This window comes from Limulus polyphemus, unplaced genomic scaffold, assembly GCF_000517525.1.
Source record: "Limulus polyphemus unplaced genomic scaffold, Limulus_polyphemus-2.1.2 Scaffold8379, whole genome shotgun sequence".
Classification (NCBI taxonomy): domain Eukaryota; kingdom Metazoa; phylum Arthropoda; class Merostomata; order Xiphosura; family Limulidae; genus Limulus; species Limulus polyphemus.
The window spans coordinates 13,642-24,553 of record NW_013673989.1 but is presented as its reverse complement, the minus strand read 5'-3'; the positions used below and the strand labels follow the sequence as shown (position 1 = coordinate 24,553).

General features: G+C 32.5%; 1 protein-coding gene across 1 annotated transcript; it reads right to left on the bottom strand.

Annotated features, from left to right (window-relative positions):
* Positions 1-1,111: 1,111 nt before the first annotated feature.
* On the bottom strand, positions 1,112-9,718 carry LOC106475306 (ceramide-1-phosphate transfer protein-like). The gene is made up of 2 exons (XM_013935996.2): positions 9,433-9,718; positions 1,112-2,743 (listed from the first exon to the last, which is right to left on the bottom strand). The coding sequence occupies exons 1-2, from the start codon at positions 9,579-9,581 to the stop codon at positions 2,230-2,232; spliced, it is 663 nt and encodes a 220-aa protein (XP_013791450.1). The 5' UTR covers positions 9,582-9,718; the 3' UTR covers positions 1,112-2,229.
* Positions 9,719-10,912: the final 1,194 nt, after the last annotated feature.

The following is a 10,912-nucleotide window of genomic DNA, read 5'->3' as shown; positions in this document are numbered from 1 at the left end:
ATCTTCATCACTTGTGGACACTGATCAGCACACAGGATATGTAACTTGTAAGTCCACAAGTGATGAAGATACTATAACTAGACTGATCAGCACACAGGATATGTAACTTGTAAGTCCATAAGTGATGAAGATACTATAACTAGACTGATCAGCACACAGGATATGTAACTTGTAAGTCCATAAGTGATGAAGATACTATAACTAGACTGATCAGCATGCAGGATATGTAACTTGTAACCGGATTCTTGGTCGTGTAACTTTATTTAAAGATTTATTTACTGAACTACACTTCACGTTATTGATTGAATCTTTTGTAAGGATTTTACTTTTAATCGGGGGAGAAACATGATAAAAATGACTACAGTATTTAAGTATACATCAGATTAAGGAAAGAAAGATTCTAGCTGGAAAATCTATTAGTATTTACAGAAATTATTACAGACCAAACAAAATCCATTCTTGAGTAGCCTATGTAGTTCCTAACCTCTGTACTGAAATGTGTTCTAGAAACATGACATTATGAAGTGACAGTTGTTTGTATAAACATTTATGAATTACTCAAGGTAGATTAAACCTTCTTAACAATATCACAGAAATTAGTTCTACAACTATGGAACCTGTAATCCTTCTAATATTATTTAGTCATCCGAATACTTTACATATGAAAAAAGAAAATAATAACCTAAAGGTTATTATTATAATAATAATAATAATAAAAAAAATTAATAATTCTGTAAAATGAAACATTAACTTGTATGCCTTTGGAAGATTTTAATTAAAAATTGTAATGATACTTTTTTCTAGATACAATACAGTATTGGAAATAATTATAAAATCCATGTGATATAAGACACAATTTATCATTAGTACATTATTAAAGAGAAAACAATTAAACTGTACAATACATTAGCATTTTGTATTTGCTTTAAACAAGGCATTACAATGTGCTTTTACACTCCCATAAACTTATGAATGTGAGATTGTGAAATACTGTTCCAAATGTCCAGTATTATTCCTCACGATTCAGGCAAGTTGTTTGGTTTTGGTTGTCATTTGACCTTCTGAGTTACTTGTAAGCCCAAATAACCTAATAATATTCACAGCAGGACTCTTTGTAGTCTAAGCCATGGTTGTGTTTCTTTGATATCTTTTTTAACCTCCAGATATCATGCCCCTGTAATATACTGTTTAATATCAGTGTCTTTTTGCAACATGTGTTGTACCTTTCAGCTGTCGGGGTGCCATCAATCTCCAACATCATTGGCTGAAATGCAGCCCATACTTTAACTGGTTCCCCAGCACACTAACCAATATATCATTCTTCCCTCTACCATCAAGCAACTTATTGCTGATAATTGTCAAGTGTTTCATATTTGGATTCATCTGTATAGAGCATCCTCTTTACTCATACCATTGTTCAAAGTCTGATGATAATTTCAACCTTTTTGTTTGGTTATGTTTCCTATACAGTGGTTTTTGAGCAGTTACACATCTAACTGTGCTAATGTCTATGTTATGTTCTGGATGTATCATTTATACTAGTACTTACAGCTGTGTCACTGTAAGATCTTTCCTGAATTGTTATCACATAAAGAGCATACTTTGATTTAGTTAAAATCAAGAATTTAGGCTTTCTATCTCAGCCACATCTTTTATCAACAGTACTAGTAAGTAGGTCCTCTTCAGTTTCCATAGAGCCGTTTCTGAAATGTAAAATTCTACCTCCATCTGTCACGTGGAGTAGACTTCACCAGCAAAAATTTTGATTTCTACATTTTTGTGATGACTGAACTCGCTACCTATTGGTAATATTATAACTGACTGCATTTTTATAGACATTATACTGTTGTGGCATTGTCTTATTGGTTGGATGTCAACCAATCAACCTAACCATACTCTGGTGCAGTTCATTTTCCTAGACTAGAGAGACACAGTTCCATTTTATTCACTGTTTCCATAATTATTTCCAATACTGTATGTGTAAAAAAGAAACAGAAAATTTCACACAGACTTTTGTAATAATCGGATAATTAAAAAAAAAAAGAACAAGTTAGCAATTCTAATTAAAGTAATTTATATCAGAAAATACATTATCTTTAAAATTTTGCACACTATATTTTTAGAATTTGATAAAACCTACAGTGCAAACAGTTGGCAATATTCAATTGTTTTATCCTAAAATGGTGCTGTGTATCTTGTTTTGGACACACAGGAATGAAAAATGTGTATTTAAGGTAGATCCAATATATCATTCTCTTCATAAAGTCGCTGGGTTACCTTATGAACTTCGAGAGCCACTTCTCCTAACTGTTTCATTAAAATACATGCATCTTGTGAAGGGTGGTTGCCAGTAACTTTTTTCAAAAGCTGTTGTTTTGTTGGTAGTGTATACATAGCTAAAAGTGCTCCTTTCTGAATCAGCCAAGGATGAAATTTTGAAAGGGTTTTATTGTAACTCTCTTGAGCTGCAGTGGAAGTTACATCATCATCATGAAGGACAACTAGATTTCCAATAAATGATGCAATGAACTCAAGAGCACGATGGAGTCGAAGGAGCGTCCTTGCTCCGGAAGGACGTGTCTTATCTCTCAGAAGATCGTTGGCACTTTCATAGTCGATCATGGACTGAATGGTTTTATAATGCCCTCCCCTTTCAGATTTTTGATAACTTTCCAAAATGTTGATTTTGCTAATAACATCAGATGCAACAAATGAAAACACCGAACCCAGAAACCCAAAAAATCTGGAACAAAAAAAAAAGTACAAATATTAAAAATAGTTTTTCACTTGCACACTAAAAAATTTTATTTAAAAACAAAAACTCATGGTAAGTTTTCCATGAGAAATAAAATGTAAGCTCATGAAACTGAAAAATATCATTCAAGTACTGTCTGAACATACCAACAGTGGCTTCATCTGTTGACCACGGAAGGAAAACAACTATCATTCAAGTACTGTCTAAACATACCAATAGTGGCTTCATCTGTTGACCACGGAAGGAAAACAACTATCATTCAAGTACTGTCTAAACATACCAACAGTGGCCTCATCTGTTGACCACGGAAGGAAAACAAACTAATAATACACTATGAGATTTGGCCATAATCTCGTAGGCAGTTGTACTCCTAATCGTAGACTGCTACATTTGTAGAGTAATCCTATCATTCACGTTTTACATGTTATTACAATTTTTTTTCCAAGTTTTTCCTATTTACTAATTTAATCTTCTAACCATTCTATACAGAATAATAAAATAAGTGGTATATTTCCATTCTACTATTTGAGTTTATTTCCAAGGGGGACATTTTGTTCCTCTGAGCCATCTCATGTTGTTTTTTTAACTAGCACCCTACTCCAAACCACATATAGAAACCCCCTTTCTGATATTTAAAATTCTGATCCAAACTCTTCTGTAGCTTACACTGCACCTAACAACAAACTGTTTTGTAGGATAATCACCATATTTGAAAAGGGAGTCGTGTTTGAGCTTTCTATATCTTAAACTTATGACCTCTGGTCTTACTGTCTGCAATTTTTATGAAATCATCTGCACTTCAATTCTCTAACAAACTTAAAATCCTTCATGCCTTCTTCTATATTGAGACATTTCAACCTATCATCTCCAACAACTCAACATCCCTTACTAAATAAGATGGCCAAAACTGAACAGAGTACATCAGATGAAGTCTAAGCAGTACCTATAGTGAACTTATGACCTCCTTCAACTTGTCTGTGGATAAAATCGGCTTACATTATTAATAGCCAAATCATATTGTCCAGAAGGCTGTTCTTGAAACTTGGGCTAGTATAGTATGCTCCTATCTTTTCTTCTTGTCACTTTCACCTATAGTTCCTCCAGCAAAAATTATGTTATGATAACCAGGATACGTATCCTTCTGTTCATATTAAAAGGTAAATCTCAAGGTTTTAGTCCCCCTCATCAAATAATCCAAATCTCTGCAAAACTTCAATAACATAAATACAATTTAAAATACACACAATTAATTAATGTACAATGTAAAGTTAATAACCTTTGATGGTTATTCGGTTATCAGTGTCATTAACGAAAATGGGAGATAGCAAAGGATCCAGTATAGATCCCCGAGATACACGACTTACAGCACAGCTACCTTGTACCACCCAGACAACTTTCAATACATTGACTGTAGCAACATTCTACCACACAGACAACTTTCAATACATTGACTGTAGCAACATTCTACCACACAGACAAGTTTCAATCCATTAACTGTAGCAACATTCTACCACCCAGACAACTTTCAATCCATTAACTGTAGCTACATTCTACCACACAGACAACTTTCAATCCATCAATGTAGCAACATTCTACCACCCAGACAACTTTCAATCCATTAACTGTAGCTACATTCTACCACCCAGACAACTTTCAATCATTAACTGTAGCAACATTCTACCACCCAGACAACTTTCAATCCATTAACTGTAGCAACCTTCTACCACCCAGACAACTTTCAATCCATCAATTGTAGCAACCTTCTACCACCCAGACAACTTTCAATTCATTAACTGTAGCAACATTCTACCACCCAGACAACTTTCAATCCATCAATTGTAGCAACATTCTACCACCAGACAACTTTCAATCCATTAACTGTAGCAACATTCTACCACCCAGACAACTTTCAATCCATCAATTGTAGCAACATTCTACCACCCAGACAACTTTCAATCCACTAACTGTAGCAACATTCTACCACCCAGACAACTTTCAATCCATCAATTGTAGCCATATTCTACCACCCAGACAACTTTCAATCTATTAACTGTAGCAACATTCTACCACCCAGACAACTTTCAATCCATCAATTGTAGCAACCTTCTACCACCCAGACAACTTTCAATCCATCAATTGTAGCAATTTTCAATCCATTTAACAATCGTATCTTCTGCTTTAGTAAAGGAGTCTCTTACGTAGCACCTTATCAAAATCTTTTTGACAATCCATGTACACAAGGTCACTGCATTACTCATATATGGGTTAAACATGTTTCTTCTAATATTTTCATACCACTCTTAAGATTTAATACCACAAATGAAGTCACTTAACAGAATGATAATGACATCATCAAAAAGCTTTAAAAAAATCAGTGGCTGTTAAATACTCCATGTTTTTACAAAAACAACAATAACATTAAACACTCAGGTCTACACAAAACACCACTAACCCTGTACTCTCAGGTCTACACAAAACACCACTAACCCTGTACTCTCAGGTCCACAAAACACCACTAACTCTGTACTCTCAGGTCCCACAAAACACCACTAACCTACTCTCAGGTCCACAGTTCAATCAAAGCAACTAAGTTACAATTCCAAGGAACCATTTTCAACTACCAACCTACTACAAACTACAGACATAAACTCTATTTCCTAAACCCAGTTATTTTTTAACAATATGATTAGTTTATTTTCAACTACCAACCTACTACAAACTACAGACATAAACTCTATTTCCTAAACCCAGTTATTTTTTAACAATATGATTAGTTTATTTCCATCTCAATGGCAGTAATATCAGAACTTTACAAAAGTTCAAGAGAAAAGTTGATTCTGTCTTTAAAAAATAAGGTTTTTTTCTTGGGGCTGGGTGTGCAGGGACTTCAAGAACAAAATGTTATTTTAATCCTAATTCCTAGAATATTGATCCAGCTCATTGTTTCCACAGTTTACCACACCTGAAAGTAAACTGTTCCACAGACTGACCAACCTATTAGAAAAGTAACACTTACTTACTGGAGTTGTGTCCAGTTATTTGCCTATTTTAAACTTGTGTCCACTAGTCTTATTTTTTTGTAGATTTAAAACATTGTCTTTTAGATACGGGTTATTTGTGATCAATATATTATTTACTTAAAAAGCAAATGCTTCATATGCTAAAATGTTAGCTCCACCATAAACATTTGTATCTAATCACACCAGATTGTAGTTTACTGTATCACTAAGTTTTGTAGAACAATTAAACCAGTTCTGCTTTGGTAAATTGTTTCACCTTCTGTAAAAATCCTGAAAATTTTGAGATAAACTTAAAGTTAGGTTTAATACTCCTGAAGCAGAACTGTTTAAACATGGTTTGCAACCACCTCAAATTTAAATAACAGGAAATTTTCTCTCTATACATATCATTTGTTAAGCTTCACTTCGAATACTGTGCTCAGTTGTGGTCTCGGAAATGATATTGACTTATTATTCTTTAATAATCACTGATAACCTTAAATACCCAATTACTATATTTATTTGCTTTGCTCTTCCAAGCAGCAATGACGAACAATAAATACAGTAAAAACCACTATGTTACAGTGTAAATGTTTTACATCGTCTTTTCTTCACTGAAATGGATGTTTTCATGATGAAAAGAAAGTAACAAGCAGATGGATAGAAAGATTGTCTTATGGGAATAAGTTAAGTACTTTTAACCTATTTTCCTGTGAGAAATAGTATCAAATGTTCTTATGGAACTTTAAAAGACTATATGGGGGATTGATGGAATAAAATCTCTGATTTCTATGTACTACATACTGAAAGATAATAGGATGATAACCTGCTAGGCTCCAGTTAAAACAGTTCAATTTTAGTAACATATAATTGAGTTGCCATTGGTAGTAGTGGAGAATACCATTTTAAAAAGGTGTAAATGGGGAATCAAATTCCTACTCCAGTTTAATTGAAGTCCCGACAATGAAATTCCACAGAGACTCAGCTGTTCTTTATAGCTTAGTTCATTAGCGTAAATAAAAGAAATGATAGAGATGAATTAAACCAGGAAAACTTACATTTACATACAAGCTAACTGAATGTGGTAAACAAACATACATACACGGAATATGGCAAGGTTTAACCAAAATGTACGAGTCTCTCGTACACAAATAATCAGATTTATTACCAAGGTATATGTACTCAAGATACATCTGTGAATTGTAGAAACAGTCTGACTCAGATTCTGACAAGTCAGAGTGAAGATGATGTTCGTGCGAAGAATAAAAATACTTTTGTCCAACGTACAGTTTGAAAATTCTATTTCTATAACCTCCAAATCCATATCTACTGGTGTTTTTTTTCAGTATTCCTGTACAGTGTATCTGGTATTTACTGTCTCTCTACCAACGAAATGTCACTAAATCAGCAGTGGATAGTTAAATGACTAGTTGATAACTCTGACATCACATACATAATACCATATTGAACGGCACTGTAAAAGGTCATCACTTGCACACTTTGAACCTCACTGATGTGCATAAGGTTAGAGCTTAGGCTTACGAAGTTAACGGTTAAAGTGAATAACGTAACGTTCCTACGAATGTAATACAATTACAGTAGTACTACTACAACAGTACAATTTTGTTCTAACTGCTGCAAATCTATCATATTTACAATACCAGGAGCTAACACTAACGGTAATACTAATGTACAGTGATAGAATTAGAAAGTTAAACAATTTACTTGTAGCTCATGTAGTAAAAGGTCAGAAACACATGCTTAGAAAATTACAATTTTTTGTTAGAAACCTTCTTTTGACACTACAAAGATTAATCATATAATAACACTGTCAGAAATTACATTGTTAGCAATGTTACCACAGAAACTCAACCAATGAGTACCACAATTCTGTTGAGAAAGTACCAAAGTAGTACCACACACACACACACAAAAAAGTACCCAAAAATGTGCCACTAACCTTAAATTATTTGGCTTCTATCAAATAGTTTCTTTGTTTGCTAATTAATAAACCTTCCAGTACTTATCTTAACTATGTGTGTTAAATATTTCATTAGCTAATATCACGTATGGTAGAGTGTACAACATTTAACAGCATGGCTCAGTGGCATGGTGTTTTAGACTAGTAATCAGATGGGTGCGAGATCCAGGATGGCTTCCTCAGCAAGATGCTGTACCCGAGTTATCTAGCTTAGCCAGCTGTTAGTTGGGTCACTATTCTCATCCGCTTGTGTCACTTAAAACCGGTGTTGTAAAGCACCAGCCCCAAGTGCCTTGCGAGGGTTACAGCAAGGATTTAACTTAACTATCTAATAGTATTTAACACTACATGTTTTACTGTAATAACTCTCTCCTTTTTCTTAAGACTAGCTTTGACCTTTATTTTAATTTTCCCTCTTATTAGACAATTAATATCACTGTTAGTACATTTAATACAGTATAGGACTACAGCAAGTATTATATTAGCCTATCTATGAAAGTATTCTTTAAAAATGCATACTGTAATAATATGATTTTTACGAGCTGGCATATTACAAACCCAGCTGATTAGGGTCTAGATAAATTTAATTGGTGTCTCGTGACAAACCTCTGTACCACCTGAGAAGGACTAGCCTATAGCCAGGGTGCCAAAACAACAACAACAAAAAACTTAGGGTTGTTGGCCTTTGTCAGGGCAGTTTGGTTCTTCCTACTGAGCACATTTACTTAGTTGATAACTTGAATTATGATTAAATTAATTGATGTAATTATGTAGTAAACCATGATAAACATTACAAGAAATTACAAAGTTTGAATACGGTCCAATTTAAAAACTTAACAACTAGATTTTCAAATTTGGAATTGATCTGATTTTTCAGTGGAAAATGTTAAATTGTTTGCTTTTTTAGCATCCTGCCTAATGTCTATATAAACTAGTTTATTAAAACATTTACTGTAGTTAAACTAACACAGTATAATTGGTATCAACTGCAGGGAATTTGCTAGTAAACTAAATGTCATCTCAATCACATGATATATGGTAATGCAAATATAACTGCCCACTCTTGTTATTGATAACTAGTTGGATATTCTGGCATAATTTTACATATTTTCTAATTGAATAAGTTATTTCACTTATAATTAAGTATTCGCATGTTTCTATCTTCAACCACCAAAGTAGCAACATCCTTGATCAACTACAATAAACAGATAACAGATCATCACACTGACAACAAAAACAGTAACTCAAGTATATAATAAATTGAACAACAAACGTGCTTGCATCCAGAGATAACATAATAATGTCCCATATCTTATAATCATGTTTTAAATTATGACTAACAAAGATACCAACATAATACAGAGCAATTACTTAATTATAATTCATTTAAGCACTATTAGCTATGCTTTTATCACATAAATTTATAAATTATTTGATTTAAAAAATCAAATTAAATAAAGTTTTCTATTTTAAATAAAACACATTTGACACACCTAAATAAGCTCAGCGGCATACCATCATACTAAAATTACCAAAAGTTCCACCTATGGTAACACTGACTGTTAATGTTAATTATAACTTATACTTACAAGTTACAGTTTATTCTCGGAAATTCAGAGTCAGATAAATTAAGTATCATTATTACTAACTTATAATTGTGTATTAATTATGATTTTATTTTTAGTAACGTTGCATACCTGTACAGTTCCATATACCCTTTCAAATAACTGTCCAAACTTATTCCAGAGACGTCCTCCATACATTTTTCAAACGATTCACAAACAAATCTCGCATCAAAATAATCTTTCTTTCCTGAGCCATTATTTACATCTTCAGAAGAAGACATTTCCTCAACTAGACTAGCAATATTCGAAACTGCTAACACTACATTTCAACAACGAAGAAAACAGTGTGGACTATTAGCACGGTTGTTGTCTTTACTTTGTTTCTAGCATACTTCGACTAGCTTTACTTATTTTTAATTAATTAAAAGCATCCTAATTAGTTAATAATAATGTTATAGTGAATTTAATTACTGTTAATTAAATTAAAGTATTTTAATGTGACTTTACTCATACGTTTTTCGCCATAATTATATACATGTATATAATTTTTAAGTTAAAATGTTAAATAAAACAGACGAAAGCGAGATCTTTTCCAACATCATATAATATTTGTATCTAAACAAGCCAAAGCTAATTTAATTTTTTTATCCATTCATTAACTTCTTTAAACTGTTGTGATAGTACGATAATGTTAATGTTATTTTTTATTGTTGTTTTATTTAATCAGTGTAACGTTACTACTCGATAGTAACTATTCAACAAATTAATTTTCAATATACGTAAAGTGCAATATTTACGACACAGCCGTGTAGAAAAGTGATGAAATATTAATTTGTGAAACACATTGTTTTATCTTAATTTTATTTTCAGTTAGAAGACACAACCGTTGTTGACATTATTTAATATGTTATTGCAAATTTACTACTACTAGATTACAATATAAGAAAATAAAGCATAATTCCAAAAAAAATATTGCTCATAAATATGTGTGAAAGAAATATAACTTGTGTAATAATAATAAAAATAAATAAACACGCCAGAAAAAAAGCCTCATCAATAATTAAGGACTCTTAAATTTTTACAAAGCTTATTATCCTATATCTTTATAATTACATAATTAGGGACCCCCCAGTGGCACAGCGGCATGTCTGAGGACTTACAACGCTAGAAACAGAGTTTCGATATCTGTGCTCTGCCCACCACGGGTGCTTAACTTTGTGTTTAACTTCAAAGAAACAAACAATAATTAGTGACTCTTAATTTCTTAAAAGTATTATTATTTTATATCTTTATAATTAACAACATAAAATCGTTGTTACAAGAAATGAATCTAATCTATCATCAAAATAAAGGCGTTGGTCGAAACGTCGAATGAAATAAATTACTTATAATTTCAAGTGACTGAAGTATGTGTGTTATGGGCTATTTGTGCATTTTTTTGTTTATCTTTTTTAGACGTTTGTATCAATGTCGGTTAGAAGAAGATCTGACATTTGTAATACATGGACGTACTATATATTTTCCACTATTTAGTTTAAAATTAAAAATTTCCAAAATATTGTTGCGTCATCGAGATCACGTGACAATTCTCACGCCCTCTTGTTTCTAGAAC